The 19,310-nt window shown below is 32.2% G+C and overlaps 1 protein-coding gene across 4 annotated transcripts in view; it reads left to right on the top strand.

The window, feature by feature from the left end:
- The window catches only part of LOC145319615 (cell adhesion molecule Dscam2-like), a 194,267-nt gene that overhangs the window by 105,819 nt on the left and 69,138 nt on the right, over positions 1–19,310 (top strand). For all 4 annotated transcript variants that reach the window (XM_080161875.1, XM_080161853.1, XM_080161884.1 and 1 more), the window contains exons 25-30: positions 533–584; positions 1,487–1,615; positions 4,783–4,829; positions 9,860–9,964; positions 12,434–12,511; positions 17,932–18,008. In XM_080161875.1, coding sequence (XP_080018001.1) covers positions 533–584; positions 1,487–1,615; positions 4,783–4,829; positions 9,860–9,964; positions 12,434–12,511; positions 17,932–18,008 — 488 coding nt within the window. The remainder of the gene's footprint in view (positions 1–532; positions 585–1,486; positions 1,616–4,782; positions 4,830–9,859; positions 9,965–12,433; positions 12,512–17,931; positions 18,009–19,310) is intronic.

Here is a 19,310-nt window from a genome sequence, read left to right as displayed (position 1 = left end):
GATTATTGAGTAAGTTTGAATACTTAATAGTCAAGTACATAATATCAGTACTACCCTTATCCCAAGCTCCTCTGCGGAGAGCGTCATTCATTACGGTGACATAATTTGGGACACCTGCCATACTTGGCGAGGGTGAGGTAATAATGAGTAGCTCTCATGAGATAGCGGGTCAAGTCATAATGTGTTTGAACGTGGAGCTTGATAGCCCTAGTGGCTATACAAAAGTGTCTCAGCCTACTCCATGACTACTTAGGTCCAAACCCTAAGAGACTATGGCTAATCAATCAATCAATGTTTATAAACAAAGTTATCCTTTCTGTAGATTAAAGTTATTTTTGAAAAAATCTGTACACTCCTAATTTGTGAAATTAAATCACGATTTTATAAAAGTTTATACGCACGCGAATGAGAGAACTATAAAACTTTGAAAACCAATAAAATGTACAATCCAATCTCGTCCTCATATTAACAGAAATTCTGACATACACAAATTAATTTTAAATGCTTATTGTTGTTCATTTTACTTTTTTAGGCATACAATCCATTTGGAAAATCGTACTACCATATTCAACTTCAAGTTTGGGGTAAGTCACTTTTTACAAAGACTATATTAAACTTATAGTATGGATTTATGCTATTTTACTATTAGATTTTAATCCTAGAGGGGTTTTAAGCTACTAATTTCTGTATTTTCTTATCCTTTCGAATGTAAAGCCAATAGATGATAGGGGCGCAGCCGCTAGTAATTAATATAGCAAAAACTGTGTCTCTTTTACATTTGCTTCTATTATCTATCATATTTTTTAGTATATATGAAATATTTGTGATATTATGCGAAAGTTTTACACATAAAAGAATTCAGACGTGTATCTCATGATTAAGATTTTCTTTGTAAATTTTAAAAATGTCATGTCACCATTGAGCAAAACAAAACTGTAAATGAGATCCTATTTCTCTATTTCTCTGAATTCTGAAAAGTTTTCAACCTAATAATAAAAGTTTTAAGCTTGTTTGTCATTTGAATTTAATTGAATTTGTGTTGTCTTTGTGTATGTGTGTTTGTGTTTGTGTGTGTGTGTGTGTAGGACAGATTTTTGAAAATCATGACTTTTATAATCTGTCATTAAAGTTTAATAATCCTGCAAAGCATACAATTAATTGATGTGCAATCTCAATGATGATGTATAAATTTACCTCTACTGTAGAATAAACAATGTGTTTCCAAAAGTTTGGACCAAACCAATCAAAATTCAATAAATTACCCAAAGTTTTTGTGACAACCAGTAAGATAACGTGGCTATAAAACTTTGGATACCAGAGTAATTTACAGACAAATGTCATCTCCCTTGCTTGTGTGTTACTATTGTTTAAAAGTATTGGTATGTTTAATAGCTGTAAAACCTCAAGCAAAAAAGCAAACAAGTAGACAGACAGACATAATTATAGAGTAGCTAAAATATATAATTGTCACAATGTTAATATTTAGAGCCCCCAGCCTCGCCAGGAAACCTGAGTTTGTCGAGTGTAACCAGCAGGACTGCCAGAATAGCCTGGTCGGTCAGCCAGGCTAAACCTAAGATTGAAAAGTTCACTGTCCAATGGAAAAATCAACATGGTAAGTGATTTCCATTATGCATAATTTTATGTTTTTTTGGTAGTAAATTGTTTCAAAGATTTTTTACACAAATGCGTAAATTTTGGGTGAAACATTTTGGAGATCCTTTTAACTTTGCGGTCTCAGGAGTCATACAATAATATTATTACAAGATTTTAGATAAACATAAAACTATTTCACATCAACAGTAAGCAAGCCAAATAAAAATAATAGTTGCAAGCAAAAGTTGTTCATTAATGACAAGTAATTTTTTCATGTATATATTGCATCCTTCATTTACATAGAAATAGGTAAAAGAGCTAAATTGGTAGATATCCTATCAAACTATTGAAAGCTTAAATGCAGATACAAATTATGGATAAATTTAAAAATGAAAATTGCGCTAAGACCTTTAATTTTACCTTTTTAGTAGAGAAAATACTGTGCAATTAGTTTTCCAGTATGTCAAGAAATCTTCGGACCCTAAGGGCTAACAAAACTGGTTTTGATCTTATAATTTTTCATTTTAATATCCGTGGAAACTGTCTATAATACGATGCGATAAAAAAAAACATATTATCATGCGTTGGAACGCCCATATATGAGAATTAGTATCACAATATTTTACTTTCTTTCAAAAATGGACCTTTTTCGCATATTTACTTAACCATACAACCTAAGTTTATTTGTGTGTTGCAGTATATTTGCAAAATTTGGCCGCATGTAATACATTAAATATACACTCAACATGTTTAATTACAGTTTAATTAACTTTTACCCTCGCCTCAATGTCAACAATAGAAAGGGATAATAATTAATTATAAGAGTCGTAGCGTAGCTTCTTTATAACTAGTAAGGGTTCATGTCTGAAATTTTTGTGCAGAATTTTAAGATTGCTACCAACTTTTTGTAGAAGTAAAAAAAACCTTATAATACCAACATGTTTTGGTGCTCTTACTCAAATTACTGTCTAGCACTTACACTCCATCCATTTTTTAAATATAATTTTAAGAGATATGCCCAACCGATGCAGGGGCCCTAATCATGCAGGACTACTAAGTACCAAATTTACCAAACCTAAAGTATTTAAACAAAGGAAAAAATGACCAATCCCCTTCCCCCTAATTATTAATTAAAATGGATGGGGATTCGGTGCTCAACAAGGCACTTTGAGGGAAAACATCGATTTTTGGAAGGATCTTCAATTTCATGAATCTAACTGAAATTATTAAAAGTTTTGTTTTGCAAAAAGTATACCAGGTGACAATTTAAAAAGAAATATATCTTCTTAAGTCAATTTTTCCGACCTTAAAATGTTTAAAATAATCTTAAAATAAGACTTTTTTATCAGAACTCTTCTGTTTTAATTTATAGTCTTTTTTTCTCACATCAAGTGCCAAAAGATAAGTAGAGTAAAAACAACGCATATCTTAATGTGCAAAATACAGTGTGTTTTAACTTTATTAGTAGCGAAGCTCTTCTATAATTAACTTTTTCTGTCTGTCCGTCCGTAACGCTATGGGGGAAACGTAATTTTCTCGACTTCTATTCAAGGTAGACAGCTGAAATTTTTAGTGAAGATTCCTATGACATATGCCCATCTAATCTATACATTGTTTTGTCCATATATCTGTTATTTTCGGGTGCTAGATCGATTCCTAGATTTTCAAGTTTTAGTGATTTTCTCAATTCCTATTCATGATAATAGGCTGAAACTTTCATGCAGAGATTTTTTTTACATTCTACATATTTTCACTAAGTTTTGTTAAGATTTGTTTATTAATTGGGGTGCCTAGATTAGATGTGTTTCAAATAACAGATAGGACATTGAATCCTTCAGGGATAAATTACTGTACATCCTCAAGGATGATACACAAAAATCCCTCTTATGTAGAATACAATTATTGGTTGAAACATTTGGACATTCTTTAAACTTATTGAATCAACCAATCAAAATTCATTAAAAGTCCCCAAAGTTGTTAAGCCAACGAATAATAAAACGTTATTAAAAACCTTGGAGACTAGTATAATAAACAGCCCATTGTCCCGTCCCTTCCTGGAATTTTGTATCATATCAAAATCAATATAACACCCTGTATGAGTTATGCATTGCATCGAAAGGAAAACATTGAATATAATATTACCCTAAATACATTAAATTCTAACGAATTGTCCCATAAACAGACATCCATATCTCAAGATTAAAAACGACCAGGGTTTTAAAGAAAAGAAAGAATCTTTATACAATATTATTGATTTTGTACTAAAAATATTTAGAAAAAGTTCTAAACAATTATGAATTATACCATTCTTACTTATAATATTTTTGTCATTTGTTAGCAATAAAAAAAAATTTCCTAGCATTACAAAAATTGCAGTTTTTAGCAGTTTAATGACTATGTCCCTGGAAAAATGATAACATTTTGACAGCTATCCTTCTTCATTCTATCTAAATAAATGTATATTTATTTAAGCAAGGATAATAATATTCATAAGCACCACAGCCTAGAAATCAATAGGCATTAGAATAGACAGACATACAAAGTTTCAGAAGATTATCCCATATAGAATACGAGTAAATTAATTTTGACAGAAGGGCACATAATCCGACTGATTACAGTTATTTATTGCATCGTATTATAAACAGCTTCCCGCGGATAATAAAAAAAGAAATGTTATAAGAAAACCAATTTTGTTATCCCTGAGGGGTCGAAGGACCGGACTAAGAAAATTATGATTAATATTTTAATATTCGAGAAAAATTGTTCGTAATACGATGCTATACATGATTTTTCAGTGTGGCTGACAACTGGTTCTGATCTAGTGGGTATTAATAGGTTTCGAAGCCTTACTGGAAATTGAGTTAAATAGTAGACATCTTTCGGCCAATGATATCTTTAAAATAAACATTAGAAAAATATACCATATTTATACTAACTTTCACTTCGCAATATGTAAAAGAATTGCTCTTTGAACTAGATGCTCATTAATCTAGAGAATCCTAACAAGAAATTTCGAAAGTCGAAGTCATAAACCCAAATTTCAAATTGTTGCGATCGTACAAACAATATTAGTTATAGAGTAGACAAAGTATTAAAAAGCTGTGCTTTTTGCATAGGAAAAAAATCCGCGAATTTGTGCAATTGAATACAAATAAAGTAAAATTATTCCTTGTATTTTTATTTTAGAAAACTGGGACTCTGCAACGGTCAAGGATAAAACTTTATACGGACAGGTTAGTTTTTTTTATTTCTAGGTTGTTAAAGATTACTTTCAAGATTGGTACATTTTTATTAACACATTGCTTATTTGGACATATGAAAAGTTGTATGGAACTTAAGAAAATTTTTCCAACCTTCTTTAAAAATAAGTAATTTTAATTTTTTATGTGTTATAATAGTTAATTATAGCATCGTATTATATATTTAGACAGCTTTCCGCAGATATTGAAATTTTGAAATTCTTGAAGTACTGGGGGATATTGACGTCCCTCCCCTTACCAGTCACCCTTCCTTCCAGGGATATGAAAGGTTTGCGTAGGACTAACTATCCTACCTGTAAAAATCATCACAGTTAGCGAAACCACCCACAAAACCTCAAACACTTATGGCTTTAACACAGCCAGAGGTGTGCATGAAACAAGAACTGCTGGAACTGATGCTCAGTTTACTGAGAATATGAAAGATGATGGTGAAACCCGAAAGGAAGCTATCAACTTGATGACAGGACCAATAAGTTCTAAGCAAAGCTGTAAGATAGGAACCTGGAATGTTAGAACAATGTATGAGTCAACTAAAACAGCCCAAGTAGTTAAAGAAATGAATGACAGAATAATTAAGGCTAGATTCCAATCAAGGCACTGCAAGTTGACCCTTATCCAATGCTATGCCCCAACAAATGACAAAAGTGAAGAAGTAAAACAAGAGTTTTATGATCAACTGCAATCAATCAGAAACTCAGTACCCAAACATGACATGTGTCTAATTCTTGGAGATATGAATGCTAAAGTAGGAACTGACAGGACTGGAGTGGAAAATGCAATGGGACACTTTGGCATAGGTACAAGAAATGAAAATGGAGAACTTTTACTTGAATTCTGTTTAAATAATGATATGGTCGTAGGAGGTACATTATTCCAACACAAAAACATTCACAAATATACCTGGACAACACCTGATGGACAAACAAGAAACATGATTGACCATATTATGATCAATAGAAAATGGGTCAAATCAATGCAAGACTGTAGGAGCTATAGAGGAGCCGACATATTCAGTGACCATGAACTAGTTGTCAGTAAGATTAAATTAAAGCTGAAGCGTACTGGCCATGATAAAAAGAGTGAGATTGGCAGACAATATGATTCTTCAAGATTAAAGGACCCAGTGATAAAGAATGAATTTGTCTTAAAACTCAGAAATAGATTTCAAGTCTTAGAGGACCTAAATGACGAGACTGAGATCACATGGACTTCAATTAAAGAAAACTTTCAATCTACTGCTAAGGAAATCCTAGGACACAAGAAACCAGAGAAAAAGGACTGGATCTCTGAAGAAACATGGAACAAAATAGAAGAGAGAAAGAATCTTAAAAACAAAATTCATAATGCTCAACATTTGGCTGACATGGGCAATTTAAGAGCTGAATATACTGCTAAAGACAAAGAAGTCAAAAAGCGCACAAGGAAAGACAAGAGAGATTACATTGATAATCTGGCTGAAAAGGCCCAGAGAGCAGCTGACTTCGGTAACATGAAAACAGTATACAACATAACCAAGCAATTAAGTGGTAAATATAACAAAAAGAGTGGTGAAACTATCAAGGCTAAAGATGGTAAATTACTCACTACAGAAAAAGAAGTTGCTGAAAGGTGGAAATCGCATTTTGAAGAAGTGTTGAACAGACCTGAACCTGAAATTACTGCTGAACCAGAACCAGGACATGAAATAGACATAGACACAAGACCACCAACTATTCAAGAAGTTAAAGCTGCTATACATAGTCTAAAGAACGACAAAGCACCTGGACCTGACTTGATAACTGCTGAAATGCTTAAGGCAGACATAGATCTTTCTGCTAGGACTCTGACTGATCTCTTTGATAAAATTTGGAGACAAGAAAAGATACCAACTGACTGGTCTAAAGGTATAATCATAAAACTACCTAAGAAGGGAGATTTGAACAATTGTGATAATTGGAGAGGAATTATGCTGCTTTCTATCCCAAGCAAGGTCCTATGTAAAGTTATTTTAAACAGAATTGATGAGAAAATTGACAATAAACTAAGAGAAGAACAAGCTGGGTTCCGTGCTGGAAGAGGCTGTGTTGACCAAATTTTCACCCTTAGGACAGTTATTGAACAATGTGTTGAATTTAACAAGCCACTCCATGTAAATTTTGTTGATTTCTCTAAGGCCTTTGACTCCATACACAGACAAACACTCTGGAAAATACTAAGAAGTTATGGTATACCTGAAAAGATGATAATTATGATAACTAAATTTTATGACAACTTTCAAGCCTGTGTTTCAGTTGGAAACAATAAGACATCTGATTTCTTTAAAATAAGCACTGGAGTTAGACAGGGATGCATTTTATCACCTATTCTATTTATATTGGTCATTGACTGGGTGATGAAGAAAACCACAGAGGACAAAAAACGTGGTCTCCAGCTGGGCATACTAGGACACCTAGAAGATCTGGACTTTGCTGATGATCTGGCACTGATTTCAGAAACAATTAAACATCTACAAGCTAAGACTGATAGACTAGTCAAATACGCAGGACAAGTCGGGCTCTTTGTTAATGTCAAGAAGACTGAAATTATGAATATACCTACAAACCCTGATCAAACTATAACAATAAATGGTGAACAATTGAAACAAAGCAACAAATTCACCTATTTGGGGAGTGTTATCAGCAGTGAAAATGGCTCAAAAGCTGATATTAAAACCAGGATTGATAAGGCTAGGGTTGCTTTCAACAGTCTACACAACGTTTGGAATTCAAAGAAACTTGCTCTGAAAACAAAAATCAGACTTTACAACAGTAATGTAAAATCAGTTCTTCTTTATGGAGCTGAATGCTGGAGAACTGTGAAAACTGAAACAAATCAACTTAATGCATTTCACAATAGCTGCCTAAGAAGAATTTGCAAAATATTCTGGCCAAACAAAATATCAAACATTGAGCTGTATGCTAAGACCAAGTGCAATAGTATTGAAGCAGAAGTGAAATTTAAAAGACTAAGATGGCTAGGACATGTGCTCAGAATGGAACAAAATAGGTTTCCAAAAAAGTGCTTAAAATGGAACCCCACCACTGGTAAACGTAAACGGGGACAACCAAAAATGACCTGGAGGCGGAGCACTGAAAAGGACCTCTTTAATTTGAAATTAACATGGGGAGAAGCTGAAGCACTTGCCAAAAAAAGGAATTCATGGAGGAGCAGGGTGGCCGTATTCTCTGGACTCCACAGTCCAAAAGAGAGACGCGACTGAACTGAACTGAATTATTAAAACCAGTTTTGTTAAACCCGATGGTACAAAGTCCCTGAATAACAAAGTTGGTAATTGTTCTTTATCCTAATATTCGTGGAAAATTTTTGTTAACGATTCTTTACATGATTGTTCTTTGCTCGACTAAACACTTTAAGGGAAATCGCCGATACTATTTATTATACATCATTTGTTTAGAGTATCTAAAACAAGATTTCATTTAGTTTATATTGTAAAATTAGAAATAATTTCAAGATTAAAAATCAAAATCTCCTTTAAAAATCTGAAATGTTTCCAAACTTCAATTAGCAATGGCTGATTCCAATGTTGAAATTAAATGAGAATATTTGAATTTGATTAAAACTATGTAATACTGTAATCAGTTGAATATAGGTCAGAATTTCATAAAGTATGTCAGGGGCGTCCAAGCTTTTTATTTTGGGGGGGGGTAAAATTTGTTTAAGGGGGGGGGGGGTAATTCGGTTTTTGGGGGGGTAAAATGGCACGCGAAGCGCGCCGTAAATTTTTTTTACCCCCCGCAGAATTTTTACCCCGGGGGTAAAATTTGCTTGGGGGGGGGGGTAATTACCCCCCCTGAAATCTGTTGGCAGGGGTAAAATTTTGGGGGGGGGTAATTTAAATTTTATCAAAAATTTAGTATTAGAAATTTTTTTTGTTAGAGATTTTCTATTTTGGGGGGGGGTATTTACCCCCCCAAAATTGTTTGGGGGGGTAAATACCCCCTCCTAAAATGTTGGGGGTGCCTACGGCACCCCCAGGGTAGGGGTAAATTTTAAATGGGGGGGGTAAAATTTGTTTAAGGGGGGGGGTAATTCGGTTTTGGGGGGGGTAAAATGGCACGCGAAGCGCGCCGTAAATTTTTTTTACCCCCCGCAGAATTTTTACCCCGGGGGTAAAATTTGCTTGGGGGGGGGGTAATTACCCCCCCTCAAATCTGTTGGCAGGGGTAAAATTTTTTTGGGGGGGGGGTAATTTAAATTTTATCAAAAATTTAGTATTAGACATTTTTTTTGTTAGAGATTTTCTATTTTGGGGGGGGTATTTACCCCCCCAAAATTGTTTGGGGGGGTAAATACCCCCTCCTAAAATGTTGGGGGTGCCTACGGCACCCCCAGGGTAGGGGTAAATTTTAAATGGGGGGGGGTAATCGCCCCATTACCCCCCCCCTTGGACGCCTATGAAGTATGTTACGTGATTCTTAGTCTATATATATTCACATATATTACCAGTATGGCTTCGAAACTGATTAATATCCGGTTCTCAGCCATACCGAAAAATCATGTATAGCATCGTAATGATGAAAATTTTTTACGACTATTAAAATAAAATAAGAATTTATACAAGTTTTGTTAGCCCAGGTTTTCCGCAACTCGGGAAATTTTTAATTTTGATATCCGCGTAAAGCCGTCTATAACACGATGCGATAATAGTTATTTCTCGCATCGTATTATAAACAGCTTTCCGCGGATATAAAATGTACAATTATAAGATTAAAACCAGTTATTTCAGCCCCGAGGTGCCGAAGGCACTGGCTAAAAAAAACTGTTTTAATCTTATGATTACGTACATTTTTATAGTCGTAGAAAGCTGGATATAATACGATGCTAGACATAGTTTTTTCGTATGGATGAGAACCGGTTCCTATCATTTATTGTATTTAGGTTGAAGAAGCCTTGATAACTGGATTGAGACCAGCCATGCTGTATCAAGTCAGAATATTTGCTGATAACTAATAACTAATATTTAGGTTGAAGAAGCCTTGATAACTGGATTGAGACCAGCCATGCTGTATCAAGTCAGAGTATTTGCTGAAAACGAGCTGGGACGCAGCAAGGAAGGAAGAGTTCTGCAGGTATTGTCATCAAAAACTTAATCATAACATATAAATACTAAACAATGAAACTTTGCTTTTAAGGGAAGCCTTTTAATATAAAAGGAGCAAAGGCTCCATTTGTAATAATATTATATGTTATTTTTTTCTCATTTTATTTATGGAATACAATTGTTTCATCTTTTGCAGAAAAATAATAAGAAGATTCTAAATATACATTCAAAACTTTCGTAAGATTTAATTATCCAGTTTGAGATTTATTTAATTTATTTATATATATTTACTTGCGCCACTAGCAACTACTGGCCTAAAGCCTAAAACCTTCTCGGGACCTATGTAAAGCTTTCATAAAAAGAAGATCTAAATTTATTTATTAGTTATTGAAATCTTCAGGCAAAATACATATACTTTATATAACAGGATATATATACTTCTCAGTAAAAGCCCAATACCTTCCCACAAGAACACTATTCTAGTTGTTTTAGATATCTTTGACTGGTTTACTTCGTCAATACTGTTCTGGGCTTGTTGTAGATGAATTATTTATAGCTTAATTGTAGCTAAAAAAAATTATTAATGATCCCTAATTAATTTTTATCCTTGTCTACCCTTGATTGTAAGGTTGCAAACTTTATTTTAACCCTGCAAAAATTGTAATGGATGTAAAATCTGAAGTAATTTTATCCCAAAGTTTAGTGTGACTTTGCTCACGCAAAATTTACATAGTAACTAACGCCATAAAATTATCATTTTAAGAATTAGGTCTATCTTTGGTAAGACCTGTAATCTATATTCTAAAGTAGAAGGATGTACGTTTGTCTGTCTGTCTGTAACGAAGGATGTAGCTTCTGCTAGGTTTTGAGTAAGGGTTACACCACTGTACTAAAAGTAACTTCCCCATAGAAAAAATTGACCCCCCAAAAGAAACAAGTTTTTCCTTTTTCTTTTTAAAACTAAAATTGCATGTGAGGGTGGGTATGCTAAAGTAATCTTATAAAAAACATGGATATTTTTGCGGAAAAGATGACACATACAAAGTTCTTGGCTGATGCTGGAAAACTTTTCCGAGGGGCTGAGAATCAAGGAACAATTTCTTAAGGGTGTCAAATATAAAATTTATATTTATACCTGATATTCTAATAAAAAGAGTAAAAAAGTAACAGAATATAAAGACCATGAGCAATATGTAACTCTCCCCTCAAGGCACGGATCCTATCCCTATTTTTTTAAGTCTTTGAAATCAGCCAATAGCGTCGGAAATATAATCCCTTCAGGGTCCCTACAAAAGCAATTTGCTAACAGACATAAATAGTCCTTGCCATTTGGAGCAGGTTGTTGTTTGGATTTTACATCTTGTCTTGTACATTTATTGCTTGGAAAGGGGCTTTAAAATACATTAAATATTATATCAAAGTACGGGTTCACTTAATTCTACTTATGTAGTATTATTAGAAATTATTTTTATCACCAAAACTGCAATGTAATACAAAATTTATTAAAATGGACTAAAGAATAAAACCCTACTTTTTATTATTTTATCCCAGGCTTTGATTAAATATACATGAATGAAGGTTTTACCAGGGAAGGAAAGAACAATGGCATTGAAATCTTATCTCTTACCCCCACCCCCAAAAAAACTATAAAAAAAATTTACTTAAACAACAAATGAATTCTTAATTTATTTCATAGTCAAAAGTCTTATTCCTGTATTCGTTATGTTTCTCCCATTAATACTTCTAAGAAGGGATATAAAGGGATAAGACAAAGTCTTATAAATTAATATACAATGATGATACACCAAATTGCCCCTAAAATGAATTACAATTAGTGGTTGACACTTAATAAACCAACCAATTAAAATTCAAGAAAAGTCCCAAAGTTGTTAGGCCAACGAATAAGAAAACGTTTTTATAAAACTTTGAGGATTAATGTAATAAACAGCCCAATGTCCTCTCCCTCCCTGACTTCTTATCCTGTTTCCCTAACCTGACCCTTTTCCGGGTGTATTTAGCAGATGACTTAAATTTGGCATCCGTATTTTGTACATTTTGTAAATATAAATACTTTTCTTTTCTTGTTGCTCAATGCTCTCCAACTCTTTATCTGTTTGAAATTCTGTCTTCAACATAAATCATAAACACTATAAATACCAAAATCAGGTCTCCATTTAAAACAGGGCTCGGCAGCCGCGTGTTCAAAAACAGACAATCCATTTGTAAAAGGAATTTTAAGCACACAAATGGGGTTTTAATTTAAAGCTTATGCCTAGCCTTAATGTAAATACGTGTTCTTCTCTGAGACTTAAGATTTAATTTGATTTTTTAAAAAGTCTTAATACTTTTTAACTTGGTTCCCTCATTTGTTCTTGATATAAATATCTATATTACAAAATGGCTTAATGTTTGTTCGTCCGTCTGTCTGTCTGTTAAAGTAATTTATATTTTGTTCTTATAATTTCTAAGCTTTAATTCAGTTTTTATTTTATTTCAGTTTATAACGGATGGAGAGCGACCAGAGGGCGTGCCCAGAAATATCAGAATCAGTCCTCTCTCCCCCACAGAACTAGAGGTAAGTAGGGGGTTGTTTTCTAGATTGTTTTAAGATGCCAGAAATATCAAAATCAGACCCTCTCCCCCCACAGAACTAGAGGTATGTAGGGGATTGTATTCTAGATTATTTTAAGATGCCAGAAATATCAGAATCAGTCCCCTCTCCCTCACAGAACTAGAGGTAGGCAGGGTATATATTAGAAAAAACTTAAGTATAACTTAATGTGTATCTCCAATTATGATACACAAAATTATCCATTGTGTATAATACAATTAGTAGTTGAACCGTTTGGACACTCAACTGAATGAAGCAACCAATCAAATTTCCATAAATGTCCCCAACATTGTTAAGCCCATCAATAAGAAAATGTTATTATAAATTTTTGGGGACTAGTGTAATAAACAACCCACTGTTCCCTTCCTTCGTGTGACAGACTCGCTTGTTAATTTTTTCAATGAAATAATATGAAAAAACTGATTAGTAATTTCATAAAATGTAAATATACCTCTTTGGAGAGATATGCCTACAAATTATTGTATTATACATATTCAAGGTTACTGGTTTTGCTTATAATATTTTCTCATTACTTATCTTAATATTCCAAGGTCTTTAGTATAATAATATATAAATAAGTAAGTCTTTTTCCATAGAGCTTCGTTTCACTTAATATGTTATTAACTATTGAAGTAAATAATATGAATGGATTTAGAATATAATTAAGCGAATATTAAGAGAGGGGAAAAATTGTCGTCAATTTAGCTTGCTAACATAGAAAAAAATTTATTTTTCAGTTTGTTCATTGAGTAGATGGTAGGGGGAGGGGGGATAAAGTATTTTAAACTAAATTATTATTTTTATTTTTGCTTTTTATGAAAGTAATCGATCTTGTTATTCATATATTATTCTTCACCAGTTATGCAGGAATATATAGAAATATTATTTGTGGAAATAAAAAGATAATTACATTAATAAAAATATCATTTTAATTATGCACACAAAAGATATTTTATCCTATACTCGTCGGCGATCTTATACTAATAGATAATAAATTGATTTATATTCCCCCTTGATGATAAACATAATTTTCACTTTAGTATATTGAAATTACATGTTGAAAAATTTGAACACCTTTGGTTTGAAGATTATTTCAAAGTACTGTAAGTTTTACTCCAATAAACGAATGAGCTTATAGAATTTTGGGTACTAGAAGTTTTTCAAGTCCAATATGCACTCCCTCCCTTTTATATATTTCTTTTAAACCTTTGTTGCACATAATTAACAGGTGTAGTAATTTTATTTATCCTTTACCCCTGGTTGCTTATCCTAATAATGGATATAGAATATACGTGGATATTATGACAGGGGAAAAAATGCCGTCAATTTAATTTCTTATCATGTAACTCAATTATTAGTCAGATCGTTAATCCAGTAGGAAAGGGAAGGATGTCAAGGGGGTGTTTGGAGTTATCATTGTTTTAGCCCGCTGCGAGTTTCACTTTATTGGAGAACATGAAAATCTGTTGTAACATCCAAGTAAAAATATATCCATTGTCCTAATAGTAATTTATTTAGCATATTCATAAGTATTCATTATTATTATTTTTAATACATGTTTTATCATAATTAGTTTATGCTAATATAATTCTTTTTTGTTCTTTTTAATATATTAGCGGCTACGCCACTAGAGGCCTCTAGGGACAATGAAGGAATATGCGGTGGGGGAACTCGACCTGTTACTTTTAATTTTATTTTGAAAAAGAAAAACAATTGGGGGAAATATATTCTTTTAGGTACAATTTTTGCACGGAGGGTAGGAGATACTTTCCAAAAAAGATAGTTATAAACCTTTCTTTACCTATAAGAAGCTTTACTTAAAAGGAGAACCATATCGGATCAGGGAGATTCTTCGCTATAAACCATCGTTTAAAACTAAAATGAAAGTTACAAATTTAAGGAACATTGGTCTGTAAAGTTTACTGGTTCCCAAAGTTTTATAAACACATTCTTTTATTCGTTGACTTCAAAACTTGTGTGGACTTTTATTAAATTTTGATTGGGTAAGCTAGAAGTGTCAAAACTTCCACCAATTATCTCAACCTACAAAACCTGTAACTTCTTGGACAGATTTTGCAAATTAAAACATAAATTCTTAAAATCAACTAGTAACAAGTAACTATAGTAATTTATGGCATTGCTGGCTCTATTTTTGGCAATTATAATCTAACAAAATCAACTATTTGAAAGTTAGCATCCTTGTTATATAATGAAAAGACATACTAGATAAGTGTTCTTTGATTAAGTCCTAGCAATATCTTATCAATACCATACGTAGATAGATATGTCTAGCTATTGTCTAATAACCACATAAGGAAACAAAGACGAGTTATTTTCTTTACAGCGAAGTTTTTTAGCCAATACAAAGTTATATGGACATGCAACAGGTCAATTTTAGAAGTAGCAATGTTTTAATTATTCATAGTTATCGAGAATTAATTACTTTTTATTGTCTTTTGAGTCGTATTTATATAGTTTCTAAGCTTATAATTTTAGGCTGTATTGTCATTTAAATCAGTATCAAATCTTCATATCCGGCCCATCAATATGTTAAACTTACAAAGTAGTTTCGCATGAAAAAATATGTATGTCTACTTATAATGTATGTATGTACTATTTATTTATGATTATGTAATATATTATTGTCGGGAAAAGAAAAAAGTAGGAAAGATCTTGGTAAAGAGACAGATAAGGAGAAATAACAATTAATAACATTTTTTATTGGTTTATTCAAAACTTTAAATTTTTAGCAAATATTTTTTTTTATGCAGAAAGCGTAATTTTGTTTATATTCATTGGGCCCGTATATAAATTTCACGCCTATTGTCTTATCCCTTCAGATCTCTTGAAATATGATTATTTTAATTCATACTTTTTTGCCCTATCAATCCTGAAGGACACAACAATTTTATGAATAGGTAAAAACCTGTCCTTGTCCCTGTTTAGGACGGAAAGGACAGCTTAAACAAGAACCATAACGTTGATAAATTAATGTAAATTTTATCCTGTTCTACTTTTAACAACATTTTCAGGCATTTGAAGAATATTTGACTATACTTTGAGCGTCAATGATAGTTAAGTCTATCCTATTCCATAAGTAGTATGGCTATTTTTGTGTGTTGCTTAAGAATTCGGAAAACTACTGAACAGATTGAGTTCTTCATTTATGCAAGCTTCAAATAAGTCCAGAGCTCCTAGATGCTAGGGGCGCAGCCGTTGGTTGCACATAATGTAAAAAAGAATTGTAAATATATTTGTTAAAAAACTAAGCATTAATATTATTCGTAATTTTCGGAAATGTATGTAATAAAGAAATTTTCTATTAAAGGTCAACATATCCACTTTATTTTGAACTGAATATCCGACATATTTCTTTTTTTCTAAAACATGCTTACGTACGTAAGATAAAATATAAATGTATATTTTTGGAAGCAAAGCTTCTCTATAACTCATTATAGTCGGTCTTTATTTCTATTCTCTCTTTTTTCTCATTGTTCTTTTTCTCTTTCTCCTATTTCCTTATTACTTTCAATCTCATTATTTCCTTCTTTCTCCCCTTCCCTTCCCTTCTCATTACTTGTTTTATATAATACTAGCGGCTAGGGGAACATATTTTTTTTTTCTGTCCAATCTAAGTTAAAATCAGCTGTTTACCAAATTATTTTTTGTCGCCGCCATATGGTTCATATGGTTTTCGGTTCTGCGGTTAGCGAGATCCTTCGGTACAAATAGACAGACAGACATCCTGTTACTTCACGTTAAGAATAGTGATTTTTTTATGCTGCCCTACTCATGGAACTAATTGTCTTTATCATATTGTACATTTTATATTGTTTGTAAGACTGAAGTGGATTGATGTCCGCATTATTAAATAATCATAACCGCAAATACCCTATTTTTAAACCACTATAATCATTGAACATGTAGTAAGGGGACATTGGACTGGAAATAATTATTATACCTACCCCCAAAAAAGTAAACTTTTTGTCAATCTTTTTTTCGTTTAAATTTGAAAAACTATGTTAATGTGATTGTATGCGTCAGTGAACCTATACCTTTGGGATTGATTGAATTTAAATCTTCAACATAAGCAAAAATGTACCTTTAAACTCAAAACAAATAGAACATTCATATTTTCTGACATAAATTTATCATCTGAGCACTGGATAATGCATTTAATGAAAATACAGGTTTAGGACATCATACTACTATCAAACATAGCAGCTCAGTAAATTCACCTTTGTTAAAATTCTTTTGTTGACTCTGGTATTTAAAATTGCAATTAAGAAAGGCACAAAACATCAGTTAAAAATAAAAAATGAAAAGAAGAAAAATTATATTTTCTTTTTTTCTTGACTGAATTATATGTCGGATTTATATCTTCAGTAATAAGATTAGACCCAGGGAGGGAGAGGTCAACGATATTTAAGTTATTCTTTAAGCCTATCTTTCCATCAAAACCAGCCAAACTTTTACATTGTAATTAAGGATCAGATTAATTAATCGCCCATTGTCTTATCCCCGTATCCCTGAATGAAACCTAATTTATATTGACACTGACAGTTAGTAGGTCATGATCACTGGATTATAATTCCAGGGAAACGTGGACAATGGCGATAAGTTAGTTTTCCTTGTTAATTCAGTTAGTTTAAACAATTATTTGTTAAAAACATTAAGTGGCCTTCATTGATGTATTTAGAATTTATATTGAAGATAGTCAGTCAGAGAGACACACATACTTACACTATACCTCTTTTATAAAAAGAATATAAAAATTTCTTTTTTAAATTGGTAATTTGATACAGCTAGACTTTAGCACAGCATTGACTTTATTCTTAATTTTTGTGGGTGATGTGGGATCAACCAAAAAAGTGTATTCTTAAAGATAGTCAGACAGACAGACACGCATACATAGACTATAACCTGTTTATGAAAAATATAAGCATTTTTAATTGGTAATTTAATACAGTTAGACTTACGCAAAGCATTCTACGATATACTTGTGTGGGAATTGCTTGATAAAGAGATGAGTAATATTTAAAGATAGTAGGACAGAAACACATTTATAAAAGAATATAATAATTTTTCAATAGGTAATTTAATACAGCTAGACTTAAACAAAGCATTTAACATACTTACTATTTTTTTCTAGGAATGGATGTAGAATATACGTGCATATTATGACAGGGGAAAACTTGTAGTCAATTTAGGTTGCTCACATGCTATAATTTGTTGGTCAGTTCATTCATTCAGTAGGAGGGGAAGCAATGGGGCAAGGAAAGTGGATGGATGGATCGTTTTTTTAGACAGCTATAAGTTTCACTTTATTAGAGTACATGATAATCTGGTGTAAGATCCATATAATAATAAATCCATTATTCTAGGTGATGTGGGATCAGCCGGATAAAGAAATGAGTCATGGAACTATTATCAGATATAACATTGGCATCAGAGAATTTGGGTAAGTATTAGTTATGTATACATATCGTCTGATAAACAGCTTTCCGCGGATATTAAAATAAAAATTATAAGATTAAAAACAGGTATTTTAGCCAGGAGGCACCGAAGGCCCTAAGTAACAAAACTGGTTTGAGTATTGTTATTTTTTTACTATTCGTAGAAAACTGGCTGTAGTACGCTATGTTTTTTTAGTAAGATCAGAACCGATTCTAATTAAGCGGATATTAATCGGTTTCGAAGCAATACTGACAAATATTTTATTAATATGGTAGTTGAATGTGTGTCTGTAAGTTTTTCTTTAATTTATTTTGAATATCTTAAAAGTTGAATTAAGGTAAAAAATTTAATTTTGCAATATTACTAAAATTTTAAAATATATGAAAAGTTTGTGCGAAAAAATTGTTGTTTTTTACCAAACAAATAGTATTCTATAAATTTAAAAATATTTGGTTGAAAAATGTATACAGATATAAACTGCATAGCAATATCTTTAGCTAAAAGCTTTGGTTTTACACAAATCACACACAATCACACACATACACTCACACACCCACACACACAAACAAACACACAAAATTGCACCCTCCAGCATTAAGTAAAAGTATGGGAAAGAAAATAAAATGTGTGATATCTCATCCTATAAGTAGCAGGGAGGGGGGACATTGGGATGTTTATTACAAAGTATCCAAAGTTTTGTTATAGCGTTTTTTTATTTGTTGACTTAATATTTTTGGGGGTTTATTAAGTTGAGTGTCCAAACTTTTCAAACAGTAATTGTATAATTTAGGGGAAACATTGTGTGGCCTTATTGGTGTTGTACATCAATTTATCGGGCATTGTCTTATCCCTTAAGATCCCTGACTAAATAGGCACATCTTACTATCCTTTCTCTCTCAGAGAATTTATTGACCCTGGGAGAAAATTTACAGGCCAGTAAAATCTTATAATTTCCATCTATGAAGATCAGTAATAAGTGGATAAGTTTATGGATTGTTTTATCTATAAATGTCTTATATGTGCTTAAAATATAGATTAATATTCAGTTATCTAAATTGTAAGCAGCCGAGAAGATCTTTGTTATAGACATTGTTTAAAAATTCAAGTTTAAAACGCATTTAACAAATAAATTACAGTTTATAGTTTCATGTTTTTTTTATTAAAATGTAGGTTATTATTTAAGAGCTTAAATATCGACCTTAAAAAGATAAGTTTTTAGTATAGTAATTATGACTTAAACCCTTGAAATGTAAGTCGACAAAATCTTTCTGATTCTTCTATTGTCTTAACCCTTTAGAGCCTGTAT

The sequence above is a fragment of the Acartia tonsa genome, chromosome 1 (assembly GCF_053477335.1).
Source record: "Acartia tonsa isolate MP-2025a chromosome 1, ASM5347733v1, whole genome shotgun sequence".
Classification (NCBI taxonomy): Eukaryota; Metazoa; Arthropoda; class Copepoda; order Calanoida; family Acartiidae; genus Acartia; species Acartia tonsa.
Note: the sequence above shows the minus strand (reverse complement) of the source record. Positions and strands in the feature narration are given on the sequence as shown.